Below are 18537 nucleotides of genomic sequence, written 5' to 3'. Positions count from 1 at the left end.
CAATTTTAAAATGCACTATTTACTACTGCTTTCACGCTAGAATAGCAAAGTTGAATAGCTGCAAGAAAGAGCATTTGACCCACAAATCTGATCATATTTGCTGTCCAGCCATTTAAAGAAAATTTGCTGACACCTAGTTTAGGAGAACACTGGCCTCAAAGGCATGTTCATCTGCCAACAGTCTTCTTACAGCCTTTCCTGCCTCTGAAATAATAACTCTTTACTCAGCAAATTCCACCTCCCCTGAACTCCCAGAGCCTCAGTCATACCTTTAAGAAGGTCATTGCTCTTATGTAGTGTAACAACCTGGCCCAAATCAGGCATCCAGGGAAATAAAACTATGGAATAGACACTGAATATTTACCCTCGGGGTAGTTTCTAGAAGAGAAAAAAACAAGCTAATGATAGTTGAAGTTGGAACCATGAAATTTGTCATTTGCCAATAACTGCCACCACCTCTTCTCAAGTTTGATGACTACATGCTTTAGGTTCATTTACCTTAGGATATCTTCAATAAAATTTATGTTATCCATTCTCAATGAAAAGAATCTGAGGACAAGATCCACAAGAGTGAGCAGAGACTAGCTGGCTCATTCTCAATACTAAGTTTCAACTGCTAAACTGAACATTGTAGGAAAGGAGACAGATCCTACTACCAAAAAAGCAGTATAGGTTGGTCTGTGCAGAGATCTGAAGGCATAGCCTTGGTTCCTTTTTTGCTCAACCCAAAATGGCAAATATTTATTTGCCTTGGCACACTAAGTTAAACTCTAAATCTCTAGCTGACACAGGGATTAGTAAAGCCAGTCCTGGTTCTGCAGGAGTTACTGTCTAGAAATTATATAAGGGAGAAACAAATATGTGTGCAAAAAAATAATTAACCAAGTAAGTAGGAAATCAAATTATTGGTGATGTATTTTTATTGTTGCATATTTACAGATACTGTAATTTTTCTTTTCTTATCAGAATTTTTAACTTCTAGTTTGGAGGCTGAGTTAATGGCTCAGTCAATAAAGTACCTACTACACAAGCATGAGAACTGGAGTAAAGATCCCAGCAAACAAGGGGAAAAAATGCCCAGGCATGTCGGAGTCAGGAGGGCACCTAAAATCCTACCATGGTGACAGTGTATATCCAGAGTCTGGCAGAGTCCCTAGAACTTACCAGATAGGTAGTATAGCTACTTGGTAAGTATGGCCTTTAACGAGAGATCCTGTCTCAAAAGACAAGATAGAAGTGATAAAGAATATGCCTGACATTGATCTCTAGCTTCAACACGGATGTACATGTGCCCCTCAAACACATGCACACACACACACACACACACACACACACACACACACACACACAATTTCTGCCTTCTAGTTTTTTATACAATGTTAATTATGATTAACATAATATTTTATCAGAATGGGGTGATAGCCCAGTCAGTAACATGCTTCCCTCACAAACATCAAGACCAGAGTTCAATCTCTAGAATCAATGTAATAATTCAGGATATGATGGAGCATGTCTGTAACTCCAGCTCCCTGGAGGAGAGGACAGCAAGAATCCTGGCTACCCAATCTAGTTTAATGGCAAGTTCCAGACCACGGAGAGATTCTGTCTCAAAGCAGGTGAGAGGAATATTCAGATTAGACGTGATGGCACACACTTTAATGCCAGCATGCAGGAGAGCAGAGATAAGTGGATCTCTGTGAGTTTAAGGCCATCATGATTAAAACAGAAAGTCCCAGGTAGAGCTACAAAATGAGACCCTGCCTCAATAAAAAAGAAGATCAATGACATTCCTGATGGTGACACCTAAAGTTGACCTCTGGCCTATGCACGCACACACACACACACACACACACACACACACACACACACAAAACACACACGCAGCCTTTCTGCAAAGTGTCCTGAGAGTTGGACAGGTGGGGCTGATACTAGCCCAGATTTGGGAGCTGCTATTGCAATCTCAGGTTAACATGTAAGGAAGTAAGAAGGTAAACACCTGGGAGGTGAGATGGAGAAGGAGCTGGACTTGTTTAGGAGTGAACTAGGACATCTCAAAGAAAGCAACTCCTCCCTCGGATGGACCATTATAAAAAGGCCAGCGTTCCTAATGAGCAGCACCCTGCAAGCAACATCAGTCTCCATCCCTACTGTTCCTCTGGTGAACCAGGTAAGTGAACAGTCGCCCACTTCCACTCACAGTATTTAGGTCTACTAAATACTAAAGTCCATCATTACTTGAAAGATTTCTTTTTAGCATATTATAGGGTTCTCTGACGTAAAACTACGGTGTTTGTAGCAGCCTTTGAGATCTTTCCTTAAGAGTATATAAATCTAGTAAGCCACTAGCAGCTTGTCTTCTTTTGTTCTTCTTTGTTATATAAGCAGAAAGTCCTGAGGAATGGTTGCTACACAAAGAATGAAAGCAGAAGCTGTCTGATAGGAGTCTCCCTCAGTTTCCTATCACCGATAGCTGGCTTTGCTGTGACATGCCTGTCTCCTGTAGTGTGATGGTTGAGACTTAGAAAGCGACTAGGAGATAGATGATTAGGACACTATGGTTTTTCTATAGACACAGATCAAATCAGGTAGTACAACAAAGTCTCCCCTACATTCATTGAGGAATTGAAGGAAGACATAGGGATCCTGTTCTAATTTCATCACTCTCTTGCTACATAGCTGGAACAAGTTATTCCACTCTGAACTTATTCTCAACTAGTACAGAAAGAAATTAATCATGCTGACAATAATTACAAGCTATTGGAACTATTTATGTGTTTAAGCAATAAGTTACAGATGGATCTCTTGTTCCTTCATCTAGGTTAACTTGAATTTGCACCAAGATGCCTAAACTCCTGCAAGGCATTGTCACTGTCATCGATGTTTTCTACAATTATGCCACTGAATATGGGAACTGTGATATGTTGAGCAAAAAAGAGATGAAAGAACTTCTGGAAACTGAGTTTCGCCAAATTTTAAAGGTAAGAACTCTGTATGAGGACTGAGTTTTGAAGCAATTCTCTTGTCTACTTTATCCTACCTTTCATTTATATACCAAATATAAGAAAGATATTTGTTAATAGAGAATTGAACTTGGCAGCCTTGAAATCGCCCATAAACCATTGATTAATAATGTTTTATAATATGATTAGGTCAAAATGATCCTGACGAACAACAGGCAATTCAGAGATTTAAAAATTTCCTGCCTGTAAAAGCAATTCTTATGACCGTCAGAAAACAACTCAAAATATAATGAATTCATATTCTTACATTTGATTTCCTTAGTGTAGAGTCCAAAATACTACCTATTTCTAAGATTCTAGTAATCTAAAACCTCTTAAATTAAAAGAAATTTGGGGGAAAGAATACCTTAAACTTAACCAGCTCTGAAAATAAACACGTGGGAACTTAAAATTATCCTTGAATTCAAATGCTTACTGAATAGCATTTGGATTCCTATGGCTGGCTATGTTACATCAAATACGAGAATCATCCTACCTCTTAAACTTGATCCTTTGAAATCTGTAATATGCAAATAAACTAACTGGACAAAGAAAATTTATATATAAATAAGTAGATGTCTACAATAATTATTTATTAATTAGCTGAACATCCTTCATTAACCATTGCCCTTCTTTCTCTTTCTTTCTTTCTTTCTTTCTTTCTTTTTTCCTTTCTGTCTTTCTTTGACAAAATTTTGAGTTTAAATCCAAGGAAGCCAGGAACTTCTTATGCAACCCACACTGCAAGCTCAGGATCATATTTCCTTGACCTCCATAGCATGGGTCTCAGGTATTAACCTTACCAAACATAATAGGCCCACTTGTTCCCTTACCCCATTTATCCTTGAACATTGCATCCATTCATGGTTACTACTTTCTGCCAATGTATAGATTGCCTGCTTATTGGATGGGACAAGCTCAATCTCTCTCTCTCTCTCTCTCTCTCTCTCTCTCTCTCTCTCTCTCTCTCTCTCTCTCTCTTCCTCTCCTTCTCCCACTCTATCTTTTTCACCTTTCTAGCCCAACTACGTGGTCAATGTCAACCAAACTTTACTAAATATTCATATTTCTACAGCCTTCCTCAAATGGTTGACTAAGTTTATAGTATATAATTACAAACACTTGACTTGTACCTTATTCCTTGACAGAATCCAGATGATCCAGATACCGTAGATATCATCATGCAAAGTCTGGATCGAGATCATAACCACAAAGTGGATTTTACTGAGTATCTTATAATGATACTCAGGCTGGCTAAGGCTTGTAATAAAATTATTGGCAAGGATTACTGCCAAGCTTCAGGGTCAAAGCAAAAAGATCACAGTCGCCAGCACCAAGAGGAACAGAGTGAAAAAGAAACAGAAAACGAAGAGGAAGAAGCCTCTTCAAGTTATTCAAGTTCTAGTGCAGGAGAGAATGACTCTTATTACAAGGGCTCAAGAGGAAACAAAAAATGCAAATCCAGGAAACCAAGACAAGGGAAGGAGCAAAGTTCTGAACAAAGAACAAAATCAAATTCAAGTGATTTCAAAAATAATGAGGATTATGAAAAAGGCCAGCACAGATCAGGATCTAGATCAAGGAAAGATTCTGGTATTCCTCAACATGGCTCTGAATCAAGACAATCCTCTACCTCCAGGAAAAGTAAACAAGGATCTACTGGTGAATGTTCCGAATAATGTGGATCTGAAATTAACCATCTTCACACTCAAAAAAAGGTTCTTTCCTGGAGAATTAGCAAAACCAGGATGCTGGCATCAAGGATCAAGCTCAAGACAGGATCATCATCATGGTTCTGGTCCTTCTTCAAGTTCCTGAGGTCCTAAAGTCAAATGGGACAAGTTCAGTTCAAACATGACAGACAAATCGATAGGAAAGTCTTCAGGTCAGAGTCAGATCCACTGGCATGGAGAACAAGGGTCAGGGAAAAGTCAGTCATACAGACCAGGGCAGGGTCCACCTCAAAGTCTCTTGGATCCTGGGGAGTATGGATCTGTCTCAAGAAGGCTTTAGCCAGCCTGGGCATGGTCAATCTTCTCGGGGTGGACAAAGTGGTTCTACTGGGACAGCTCCCAGTCACTGGAGAATCAATGGCTCTGGCAATCAGGGCATTCTTCACACCTCTGGTCACAAGGCACAATGCTGGAGTTATGGCTCTAGGGTCAAGTATGGTCTTCCATGGACACATGGTTCTGGTTCGGGGCACTCTTCTGGTTTAAGTCCAAATCAGGACAAACTCTCCCAGAGACAGGGTTCTGGACAAGGTGTCCCTGGAAATGGTGCTTCATCACCACAGTTCAGGCTGTGGGGTCAGGTCAGTCCACTGGCTATGGAGAACAAGGGTCAGGAAAAAGTCAGTCATCTAGCCACAGACGAGGCAGGTCCACCTCAAGGGAGTCTAACAGATCCCAAGAGTATGGATCTAGCTCAAGGGAATCTTCTGGCTTTAGCCAGCGTGGATCTGGGCATGGTCAATCTTCTAGGGGTGGACAAAGTGGTTCTTTCTCTGGACAGTCAGCAGGCAGTCAACAGCATCAATCTGGCTCGATAAGGTAGATCACGCTCATGACATTCTGGCTACTGGTCAGCAAACGTGTCACTTATTATGCTCTCTTCCAGTTATGGCACACACAGCTCAGGGTCAAGCCAGTCTTCCAGCCAGAGGACACATGGCTCTGGTTCAGGGCACTCTTCTGGTTTAGATCAATACGGCTCCTCATCAGGACAAACTTCTAGCTCCAAAGGACAGGGTTCTGGACAAGGTGTGTCCTCGGGGTCTGGACGATATGGTGCTTCATCAGCACAGTCTTCAGGCTGTGGGTCAGGTCAGTCCACTGGCTATGGAGAACAAGGGTCAGGAAAAGGTCAGTCATCTAGCCACAGACGAGGCAGGTCCACCTCAAGGGAATCTAACGGATTCCGAAGAGTATGGATCCAGCTCAAGGGAATCTTCTGGCTTTAGTCAGCGTGGATCTGGGCATGGTCAATCTTCTCGGGGTAGACAAAGTGGTTCTTTCTCTGGACAGTCAGCAGGCAGTCAACAGCATCAATCTGGCTCTAGGAATGGATCTCGCTCAGGGCATTCTTCCACCTCTGGTCAGCAAGGCACTCATTATGGTCAGTCTTCCAGTTATGGCACACACAGCTCAGGGTCAAGCCAGTCTTCCAGCCAGAGGACACATGGCTCTGGTTCAGGGCACTCTTCTGGTTTAGGTGAATACGGCTCCTCATCAGGTCAAACTTCTAGCTCCAAGAGACAGGGTACTGGACAAGGTCTGTCCTCTGGGTCAGGAGGATATGGTGCTTCGTCACCACAGTCTTCAGGCTGTGGGTCAGGTCAGTCAGAAGACGATATACGAGAGGTGGGAGTGACTGGAGTACAGACGTGCGCCCGTCCGATCAGGTCCACCTCAAGGGAATCTAACGGATCCCAAGAGCATGGATCCAGCTCAAGGGAATCTTCTGGCTTTAGCCAGCGTGGATCTGGGCATGGTCAATCTTCTAGGGGTGGACAAAGTGGTTCTTTCTCTGGACAGTCAGCAGGCAGTCAACAGCATCAATCTGGCTCTAGGAATGGATCTCACTCAGGGCATTCTTCTACCTCTGGTCAGCAAGGCACTCATTATGGTCAGTCTTCCAGTTATGGCACACACAGCTCAGGGTCAAGCCAGTCTTCCAGCCAGAGGACACATGGCTCTGGTTCAGGGCACTCTTCTGGTTTAGATCAATACGGCTCCTCATCAGGACAAACTTCTAGCTCCAAAGGACAGGGTTCTGGACAAGGTGTGTCCTCAGGGTCTGGACGATATGGTGCTTCATCAGCACAGTCTTCAGGCTGTGGGTCAGGTCAGTCCACTGGCTATGGAGAACAAGGGTCAGGAAAAAGTCAGTCATCTAGCCACAGACGAGGCAGGTCCACCTCAAGGGAGTCTTATGGATCCCAAGAGTATGGATCCAGCTCAAGAGAATCTTCTGGCTTTAGTCAGCATGGATCTGGGCATGGTCAATCTTCTCGGGGTGGACAAAGTGGTTCTTTCTCTGGACAGTCAGCAGGCAGTCAACAGCATCAATCTGGCTCTAGGAATGGATCTCGCTCAGGGCATTCTTCTACCTCTGGTCAGCAAGGCACTCATTATGGTCAGTCTGCCAGTTATGGCACACACAGCTCAGGGTCAAGCCAGTCTTCTAGCCAGAGGACACATGGCTCTGGTTCAGGGCACTCTTCTGGTTTAGATCAATACGGCTCCTCATCAGGTCAAACTTCTAGCTCCCAGAGACAGGGTTCTGGACAAGGTCTGTCCTCTGGTTCAGGACGATATGGTGCTTCATCAGGACACTCTTCTGGCTGTGGGTCAGGTCAGTCCACTGGCTATGGAGAACAAGGGTCAGGAAAAAGTCAGTCATCTAGCCACAGGCGAGGCAGGTCTACCTCCAGGGAGTCTTCTACCTCTCAACAGTATGGATCTGGCTCCGGGGAATCTTCTGGATTTAGTCAACGTGGATCGGCACGGGGTCAATCTTCTCATAGTGGACAACATGGCTCTTTCTCTGGACAGTCAGCAGGCAGTCAACACCATGGATCTTGTTGCGGTCAGTCTTCTGGATATGGTCAAAATGAATATGGCTCAGGTCAGTCTCCCACGTCTGGGCAGAATAGCTCTCATTACAGTCAGTCTTCCAGTTATGGCACACACAGCTCAGGGTCAAGCCAGTCATCCAGCCAGAGGACACATGGCTCTGGTTCAGGGCACTCTTCTGGTTTAGATCAATACGGCTCCTCATCAGGACAAACTTCTAGCTCCAAAGGACAGGGTTCTGGACAAGGTGTGTCCTCGGGGTCTGGACGATATGGTGCTTCATCAGCACAGTCTTCAGGCTGTGGGTCAGGTCAGTCCACTGGCTATGGAGAACAAGGGTCAGGAAAAGGTCAGTCATCTAGCCACAGACGAGGCAGGTCCACCTCAAGGGAATCTAACGGATTCCAGGAGTATGGATCCAGCTCAAGAGAATCTTCTGGCTTTAGTCAGCGTGGATCTGGGCATGGTCAATCTTCTCGTGGTAGACAAAGTGGTTCTTTCTCTGGACAGTCAGCAGGCAGTCAACAGCATCAATCTGGCTCTAGGAATGGATCTCGCTCAGGGAATTCTTCCACCTCTGGTCAGCAAGGCACTCATTATGGTCAGTCTTCCAGTTATGGCACACACAGCTCAGGGTCAAGCCAGTCTTCCAGCCAGAGGACACATGGCTCTGGTTCAGGGCACTCTTCCGGTTTAGGTGAATACGGCTCCTCATCAGGTCAAACTTCTAGCTCCAAGAGACAGGGTACTGGACAAGGTCTGTCCTCTGGGTCAGGAGGATATGGTGCTTCGTCACCACAGTCTTCAGGCTGTGGGTCAGGTCAGTCCAGTAACTATGGAGAAAAGGGGTCAGGAAAAAGTCAATCATCTAGCCACAGACGAGGCAGGTCCACCTCAAGGGAGTCTTATGGATCCCAAGAGCATGGATCCGGCTCAAGGGAATCTTCTGGCTTTAGTCAGCATGGATCTGGGCATGGTCAATCTTCTCGGGGTGGACAAAGTGGTTCTTTCTCTGGACAGTCAGCAGGCAGTCAACAGCATCAATCTGGCTCTAGGAATGGATCTCGCTCAGGGCATTCTTCTACCTCTGGTCAGCAAGGCACTCATTATGGTCAGTCTTCCAGTTATGGCACACACAGCTCAGGGTCAAGCCAGTCTTCCAGCCAGAGGACACATGGCTCTGGTTCAGGGCACTCTTCTGGTTTAGATCAATACGGCTCCTCATCAGGACAAACTTCTAGCTCCAAAGGACAGGGTTCTGGACAAGGTGTGTCCTCGGGGTCTGGACGATATGGTGCTTCATCAGCACAGTCTTCAGGCTGTGGGTCAGGTCAGTCCACTGGCTATGGAGAACAAGGGTCAGGAAAAAGTCAGTCATCTAGCCACAGACGAGGCAGGTCCACCTCAAGGGAGTCTAACGGATCCCAAGAGTATGGATCCAGCTCAAGAGAATCTTCTGGCTTTAGTCAGCGTGGATCTGGGCATGGTCAATCTTCTCGCGGTAGACAAAGTGGTTCTTTCTCTGGACAGTCAGCAGGCAGTCAACAGCATCAATCTGGCTCTAGGAATGGATCTCGCTCAGGGCATTCTTCAACCTCTGGTCAGCAAGGCACTCATTACGGTCAGTCTTCCAGTTATGGCACACACAGCTCAGGGTCAAGCCAGTCTTCCAGCCAGAGGACACATGGCTCTGGTTCAGGGCACTCTTCCGGTTTAGGTGAATACGGCTCCTCATCAGGTCAAACTTCTAGCTCCAAGAGACAGGGTTCTGGACAAGGTCTGTCCTCTGGTTCAGGACGATATGGTGCTTCATCAGGACACTCTTCTGGCTGTGAGTCAGGTCAGTCCACTGGCTATGGAGAACAAGGGTCAGGAAAAAGTCAGTCATCTAGCCACAGGCGAGGCAGGTCTACCTCCAGGGAGTCTTCTACCTCTCAACAGTATGGATCTGGCTCTGGGGAATCTTCTGGATTTAGTCAACGTGGATCGGCACAGGGTCAATCTTCTCATAGTGGACAACATGGCTCTTTCTCTGGACAGTCAGCAGGCAGTCAACACCATGGATCTTGTTGCGGTCAGTCTTCTGGATATGGTCAAAATGAATATGGCTCAGGTCAGTCTCCCACGTCTGGGCAGAATAGCTCTCATTACAGTCAGTCTTCCAGTTATGGCACACACAACTCAGGATCAAGCCAGTCATCCAGCCAGAGGACACATGGCTTTGGTTCAGGGCATTCATCTGGGTTAGGGCATCATGGCTCCACATCAGGACAAACTTCTAGCTCCAAAGGACAGGGTTCTGGACAAAATGTGTCCTCGGGGTCTGGATGGTATGGAGCTTCATCAGGACCATCTTCAGTCTGTGGGTCAGGTCAGTCCACTGGCTATGGAGAACAAGGGTCAGGAAAAAGTCAGTCATCTGGCCACACTGGAGGCAGGTCCTACTCAAGGTGTTCTTCTGGTTCTCAACGGGATATATCTGGCTCTAATGAGGCTTCTACCTTTAGTCAACATCCATCTTGGCAAAGGCAGTCTTCTCACAGTTGGCAAAGTGGTCCTTACTCTGGATCTTCATCTGGCCATGTTCAGCATGGACCTGAATTTTCTCAATCTGAAGGCTCAAATCACTCATCCACCTGTGGTCAGCATGGTTCTACATCATGGCAGTCTTCTGGTTTTGACCAGCAACGGCCTGGATCACACCATTCTTCTCCCTCTAGTAGTCATGGTACTGTCTCTCAAGAATGTTCTGGCTTTGGTAAACAGGTATCTAGATCAGGTCAGTGTACTTATGGGCAACATGAATCTAATATAAACCAATCATCTGACTATAGACAATATAATCCCACATCAGGGCAGTCATACTGTGGTGGTCACTGTGGATCTAATTCAAACCAATCTTCTAGCTATTGTGGACAGGGAGTTGGTTCAAGTCAGTCTTCTAGCTATGGCCAATATGGATGTTCCTCAAATCATTATTCTAGCCAGAGCCAACATGGAAGTGGATGTACTCAGGGTTTTGGTGCTGATCAATGTGGGTCTGGTTCCTATCCCTCTTCTATCTCTAGACAAAATTGCCCAGGATCTGGTCTGTGCCATACTTCACAACAATATGGGTCTGGTTCATGTCACTCATTTAGCCCTGGATCATGTTGTTCTGGATATGGTCAATATTCTAACTGTGGGCAAACTCAGTCAAATGGGAGATCTGGAACCCAATGGGAATCTGGTTGTAGCCCATCAATTTGTAATGAAAATCAATCAATAAGAGTGCATAGACAAGTAGAAACCTTCTCAGGTTGTGACTTTGGACAATTTACACCTTCATATGGACAGATTAGATCTGATACGACTGGTAAATTGTCACTTTGTAATGTGGACAATAGACAAGGTAACTATGACTATCAGAGAGTCGGGGAAAGTAACTTTGGAAGGAAAAATATAGTCTCAGGTTCTCATAGTTTCAATAGTAGCACTCCACTCTATGAGTATGTCCAAGAACAGAAACGCTAATTGTCATAGTAAATAAAGAACCGTGTTAAAATTAACTTAAATGTTAATTTAAGAAATAAAAAATTGTTAGAAATAAGCTCATCATGAAATTCCTTTCTAAATCTGGACCTACCTGTACTCATCCATTTAAAATAAAAATTAGCATATATACCTAGTTATTGAGTTCCTTCCAAATAATATATGATAGTTGGGGTACTTAGTTAGGATCTATTGCAGTGGATAAATGTTTGGTTTAAGGGAATTAGTTTGGAAGAATAATTTGGGGTTTAATTAAGGTATCTATCTGAAAGATTATTATTTAGTTAGGGATGATGCTAAAGCTAAGCTTATAGTTTTAAAGGTCAATATATTACAAATGTATTATCACTCCAGTTGCCAAAGCTTTACCTTACATAAAATACAGTCTAATTTTCAATGTATATTATGTTACATGGCAAGAGCAGGACATATATGTATGTGTGTTTCTATTCTTACCTGAATCACCAAGATACTTTGACAAACTGTAAATCAGTAAGTGACCAAGTGGCACTAAAATTTTGCTCCAGATCCTGATTCTTAACCACTGGAAAAGAGGTGTAGGACCAATGGATCCAAGTGTGGAATTTACCTTTATTTGAACAAGAGATATCTTGGCTTCCATTTGTAAGAAATTGTTTCAGATTAGAAAATTTTAGACATACTACATACAGCTTTGAAGTGTAAGTGGTCTACTGGTCTCACCATGTAGAGATATCAGCAATGACAAAATGGAAAAACAGTTTGCCATTATTATTTAGGTCTTTGCTTGCCTATAATGTATTTCCTTCAAGTCTTTGGATTCAAAAAACTGGATAACATTAATATTAACAATAAATTGCTGGTGATTAAATACTGAGCTTTGTCTTGCCTCTGTTTAATCTTACTTCTCTCACACAAGTGGTCAAACTAGAAACCAATACAAGGTGCTATTTCCCAAAGTCCCATACCTCACAAACCATCCAGACTAGAAAACCTTAAAATCTTAATAATATGGACTTTTTAATTTAAAAATAGGTAAAAGCCATGCCTTTTGGTTTTGCGTGGGATCTTGCTGGTTGGTTGGTTGGTTGGTTGGTTGGTTGGGGACAGGGTCTCATGACTAGCTTTGCCTGACCTCAGTTCAACCTTCCAGCCTTAGTCTCCTGAATGTTGGGATTACAAGTATGTCCCACCATGCCCACCTTTACAACATTGTTCTTCACAATAATTGTGTTTATGACACAGAGAGCAAAAACAAAATAAGGATAAGTGAGACTACATCAAACTAAGTAAAATAATCAAGATTAAAATATTTGAAATAAATGTGTCTAAAGAAGCCAACAAAATGTTAATATCTAAAATAAACTCAAGCAAACCCAAAAGAAAAGACAAAGTATGCAAATTTTAGAATGGGAAAGCCATGAGAAGATAGTTCCCAAAGAAAACAAGTAGACAACAACTCTTTAAAAACAAACTAAAATTAAACAGGCCTATGGGCAGCATATTTCTAATTTCCATACTTGGAAGGTTGAGACAGGAGGACTGCAAATTCAAGACCAGCTTGGGTCATAGCAAGACCATCTTTCAAAAACAGAAAAAGAAAAAAAGGGAAGGAAAGGTGAAAAAAATACAAAAGAAAGAAATGCTAACAGAACCCTCCAAGACCAGTCCATGCTGTACATCCTGTGCCCCAGCCTAGCATGGTGAGTCCACCTGTTCATATTCTCCCTACATCCTCCCCAGTTTCTATACCCAAACCAGGTTTCACACTGAGTGCCCCAGCTCAGTCTGAAGAGCCTTATACCATTCCCAAATCTTCAGGCACGGCCTCAGTGGCAAACCTTATGTGCCATGTGCAGATGCTGAGTTCACCAGATTCTATCCCACCCATTCTATATCCAACCTCCAGACTTAGCCTAGCTCACACAATCTGTGTGCTAGTCCACTCTAGTGAGTCTCCTAGATCCTACCCAGCCTGTACCACATCGAACCTCCAGCCTAACCTGGGTTATATATTTGTGCACTGGCAATGCCTAATTAGTCCTTAGAACAATCCTAGAACCTCAGCTGTTCACCCTATCCCCAATCCTCAGGTTAAGCCTCACATAGTTAGCTTCCTGGAACCCCACATATCCATGCCAATAAACTTTTATCTTAGTTCCACAACCTGTTGGAAACTTAGTTCCACAGCCAGCCTAAGTTGGTGAGGACCAATTCCCCAGTCTACCCATGTAATCTTCATATTACCAGATAAATCTTGTGTTGTATGGATTGAACATCAGCCAAATGAGGTCTAGCCATTTAGTCCAACTCAGTCTAATCAAAATTCAACACTGAGAATCTGAAGAGTTGACACACAAATTCCTCATACTTAATCTGAAATCAACCACGCTTGGACAAAAACAAAATAACTAATTGCACAACAAACACAAAACCAACAACATCCACATGCCCAAGTCTCATCACAAAAACACAAATAGTATGAAAATTCAAGATACTCTGTTAACAAATCAAAGAGCTCAAAAAACCATATATGCCACTCATCATCAGAAAAATGTACATGGAAACATTAAGAGATGGGCTGGAGAGATGGCTCAGTGGTTAAGAGCACTAACAGCTCTCTCAGAGGTCCTGAGTTCAAATCCAGAAACCACATGGTGGCTCACTACCATCTGTAATAGGATCTGATGCCCTCTTCCAGTGTGTCTGAAGACAGCTACAGTATACTTATACATAATAAATAAAGAAATCTTTTTTTAAAATTGAGATGTTATAACATACCTTTTGAATAACTAAAGTTTAAAAACATTGGCAAAACCAAATGCTAGTTTGGCTCAAGTAAAGGAAAGTTATACAGACACTACAGAAAATACTTTTCATCATAAAGTTAATGTAATTTTGTCAGAGTAATGAAAACAAAATGGAACCATTTCTATTAAAAAAATTTAATTTCATAGGGCCCAATTCAGACTCTTTGGCAACCTAACATTACACATATTAAGAACTGTAGAGCTTGATCCCCAGGTAAGACGGTATCCCCTTCTCTAGCACTATTATAATCTCTGGCATCTCAAAACTCACACAGAGCTTACTTTCCAAATCAGAATCATTTCACTTTTTCTAGACCCCAAATCTCTAGTGCCTAAGGATCCAAGGGAGTTCATCCCCAGGTTAGAAGCTGCCTCTCTTGTGTAGGCACCCTAGCCCAACCATCTTAAGACCCAAGTGGAATTCATCCCCAATTTAGAAGCCACATTTCCTGTACTCTGGCACCCATATCCTCACATCTCAGGTTCCACATGGACTTCACTCGGCATCCTCCAAGGACCCAAGCAGAGATCATTCCCCAGATCATAGTACACGTACTACCTTTCAGCACCCTAACCCCAGCATCTACACACCGATAAGGAGTTTGTTGTCCATGTCAGAGGCCAGGTCGCTTACTCTCTGACACCACAGCCCCTAAAGGACCTAGGCAGAGCCTGTTCCACATTAAACCACATCTCTGTACTTGGGCATCCTCAGGTCCCAAGAGACGCTTGCTCCCCTAGTCAGAGGTCATACCCACACTTTCCTCCAACATCTTAACCTCCACTGTTTAAGAAACCAAGTGGTACATCTACCTCTACCCTGTATTCCACCCCAAATCTCAGCCTCTCAGTACATGCTTGGGACACTTTGGGAATGGGAACATTCCTCAGGTCAGAGAACAGGTCAACCCTGACTAGCCACTCTTTCTCTGCTAACTATACAGATCACCCATACAGAGGACATGCCTTCTCCTAAGCTGAGCTGGGATCACCTCGGTAGCCCCACCCACAAGCCACTACCTAGTGGCCCCAAGATTGAACTTAAAGTATCACCTAACTGATTTATAAAACAGCTACAAAACATTCATGCAAGAAGAAAATTAAATGACCATTCAAAACAGGTAGGCTAGAAACTCATACCAAAAATACATAAGCAATGAAAGATGTACAAATCCTAATGTAAAACTTAAAGCAACATAAAAATTGAAGAAACTAAGTCCTTCAATGATCACCAACTCTGCATTCACATTCCCTAATTAGAATAATTAAGATGAAATTTCAGACAAAATTTTGAAATTCTAAATTTGTTCAAAGTATTTAAACAGTACATGAGAGAAATGCAGGCCGCAGATATCACGTGGATCTGAAGGGACCCGGTCAACAGCTCCCTGCACCCAAATTCCCTGGGAGGGAGAACTAAACCTTAAGAAAGGCAGACGTGCCAGGGAAGACATCAGAGACTACACTCTGCCCACATTTCTGACTCCAGAGGAAAACGCCTAATGCCATCTGGGACCCCAATGCACCGGGGCCACGGGAAAAGGCAGGGCCGGTCCTTCTGGTTGCCACCCTGACAGTGAGGTCAAAAGCAGCCCGCCAGGAGCAACTTCAGCCCCGGGACCAGAGGTAAGACCAACTTTTCTGCTCCAAGTGACCTGCCTGGTGGACTCAGGACACACGACAACAGGAACGGCTGAAGAGAAGTAGACGGGAAAGACTACACGACTATAAGCAGAACACTCTGTTCCCATAACTGGCTGAAAGAAAACAGGAAAACAGGTCTACAGCACTCCTGACACACAGGCCTATAGGACGGTCTAGCCACTGTCAGAAAAAGCAGAACAAGGTAACACCAGAGACAACCTAATAGCGAGAGGCAAGCGCAAGAAACAAAGACTACATGGCATCATCGAAGCCCTATTCTCCCACCAAAGCAAACATGGAATATCCAAACACACCAGAAAAGCAAGATCTTAATTTTAAATCAAATTTGATCATGATGATGGAGGACATCAAGAAAGACATAAAGAATTCCCTTAGAGAAACACAGGAAAACATAAATAAACAAGTAGAAGCCTATAGAGAGGAATCACAAAAATCCCTGAAAGAATTCCAATCAAACAGGTGAAGGAATTAAAAATGGAAAGAGAAGCAATAAAGAAAGCACAAAGGGAGACAACCCTGGATATAGAAAACCAAAGGAAGAGACAAGGAGCCATAGATACAAGCATCACCAAGAGAATACAATAGATAGAGGAGAGAATCTCAGGAGAAAAAGATTCCATAGAAATCATCGACACAACTGTCAAAGATAATATAAAACAGAAAAAGATACTGGTACAAAACATACAGGATTCTAGGACTCGATGAGAAGATCAAACCTAACGATAATAGGTATAGAAGAGAGTAAAGCCTCCAAGCTCAAAGGACCAGTAAATATCTTCAACAAAATCATAGAAGAAAACTTCCTGAATCTAAAGAAAGAGATGTCCAAAAACATACAAGAAGCCTACAGAACTGCAAATAGATTGGACCAGAAAAGAAACACCTCCCGACACATAATAGTTAAAACACCAAATGCACAAAATAAAGAAAGAATATTAAAAACAGAAAGGGAAAAAGGTCAAGTAACATATAAAGGCAGACCTATCAGAATCACACCAGACTTTTCACCAGAAACTATGAAGGCCAGAAGATCCTGGACTGATGTCATACAGACCCTAAGAGAACACAAATGCCAGCCCAGGCTACTGTATCCTGCAAAACTCTCAATTAACATAGATGGAGAAACCAAGGTATTCCATGACAAAACCAAATTTACACAATATCTTTCTACAAATCCAGCACTACAAAGGATAATAAATGGTAAAGCCCAACATAAGGAGGCAAGCTACACCCTAGAAAAAGCAAGAAATTAATCGTCTTGGCAACAAAACAAAGAGAAGAAAAGCACACAAACATAACCTCACATCCAAATATGAATATAACAGGAAGCAATAATCACTATTCCTTAACATCTTCAACATCAATGGCCTCAACTCTCCAATAAAAAGACATAGATTAACAAACTGGATACGCAACGAGGACCCTGCATTCTGCTGCCTACAGGAAACACACCTCAGAGACAAAGACAGACACTACCTCAGAGTGAAAGGCTGGAACACAATTTTCCAAGCAAATGGTCAGAAGAAGCAAGCTGGAGTAGCCATTCTAATATCAAATAAAATGGATTTTCAACTAAAAGTCATCAAAATAGATAAGGAACGACACTTCATATTCATCAAAGGAAAAATCCACCAAGATGAACTCTCAATCCTAAATATCTATGACCCAAATACAAGGGCACCTACATACGTAAAAGAAACCTTACTAAAACTCAAAACACACATTGTACCTCACACAATAATAGTAGGAGATTTCAACACCCCACTCTCATCAATGGACAGATCATGGAAACAGAAATTAAACAGAGATGTAGACAGACTAAGAGAAGTCTTGAACCAAATGGACTTAACAGATATTTATAGAACATTTTATCCTAAAGCAAAAGGATATACATTCTTCTCAGCTCCTCATGGTACTTTCTCCAAAATTGACCATATAATTGGTCAAAAAACGGGCCTCAACAGGTACAGAAAGATAGAAATAATCCCACGCGTGCTATCAGACCACCACGGCCTAAAGCTGGTCTTCAATAACAATAAGGGAAGAACGCCCACATATATGGGGAAGTTGAAGAATGCTCTACTCAATGATAACCTGGTCAAGGAAGAAATAAAGAAAGAAATTAAAGACTTCTTAGAATTTAATGAAAATGAAGGTACAACATACCCAAACTTATGGGACACAATGAAAGCTTTGCTAAGAGGAAATCTCATAGCTCTGAGTGCCTGCAGAAAGAAACAGGAGAGAGCATATGTCAGCAGCTTGACAGCACACCTAAAAGCTCTAGAACAAAAAGAAGCAAATATACCCAGGAGGAGTAGAAGACAGGAAATAATCAAACTCAGAGCTGAAATCAGCCAAGTAGAAACAAAAAGTACTATACAAAGAATCAACAGAACCAAAAGCTGGTTCCTTGAGAAAAATCAACAAGATAGATAAACCCTTAGCCAGACTACCGAGAGGAAACAGAGAGTTTGTACACATTAACAAAATCAGAAATGAAAAGGGAGACATAACAACAGAGTCAGAGGAAATTCAAAAAAAATCATCAGATCCTACTACAAAAGGCTATATTGAACAAAACTAGAAAGTCTGCAAGAAATGAACAATTTAATAGACAGATACCAGGTACCGAAATTAAATCAGGAACAGATAAACCATTTCAACAACCCCATAACTCCTAAAGAAATAGAAGCAGTCATTAATAGTCTCCCAACCAAAAAGAGCCCAGGTCCAGACGGGTTCAGTGCAGAATTCTATCAGACCTTCATAGAAGACCTCATACCAATATTATCCAAACTATTCCACAAAATTGAAACAGATGGAGCACTACCGAATTCCTTCTATGAAGCCACGATTACTCTTATATCTAAACCACACAAAAACCCAACAAAGAAAGAGAACTTCAGCCCAATTTCCCTTATGAATATTGACGCAAAAATACTCAATAAAATTCTGGCAAACCGAATCCAAGAG

General features: G+C 42.6%; 1 protein-coding gene across 1 annotated transcript in view; it reads left to right on the top strand.

Annotated features, from left to right (window-relative positions):
- Window positions 1-2840: 2840 nt before the first annotated feature.
- The window catches only part of LOC116895922 (hornerin-like), a 53506-nt gene continuing 37809 nt past the window's right edge, over window positions 2841-18537 (top strand). The window contains 9 exon segments of the mRNA XM_032896997.1: window positions 2841-2978; window positions 4148-4607; window positions 5684-5916; window positions 5918-7925; window positions 8023-8177; window positions 8274-8687; window positions 8784-9197; window positions 9294-9689; window positions 9825-10355. Of these exon segments, the coding sequence (XP_032752888.1) occupies window positions 2841-2978; window positions 4148-4607; window positions 5684-5916; window positions 5918-7925; window positions 8023-8177; window positions 8274-8687; window positions 8784-9197; window positions 9294-9689; window positions 9825-10355 (4749 nt within the window).

The sequence above is a fragment of the Rattus rattus genome, chromosome 3 (genome assembly GCF_011064425.1).
Source record: "Rattus rattus isolate New Zealand chromosome 3, Rrattus_CSIRO_v1, whole genome shotgun sequence".
In the NCBI taxonomy this organism is placed as follows: domain Eukaryota; kingdom Metazoa; phylum Chordata; class Mammalia; order Rodentia; family Muridae; genus Rattus; species Rattus rattus.
The sequence above is the reverse complement of the archived record's forward strand: the minus strand, read 5'-3'. Positions and strand labels throughout refer to the sequence as shown.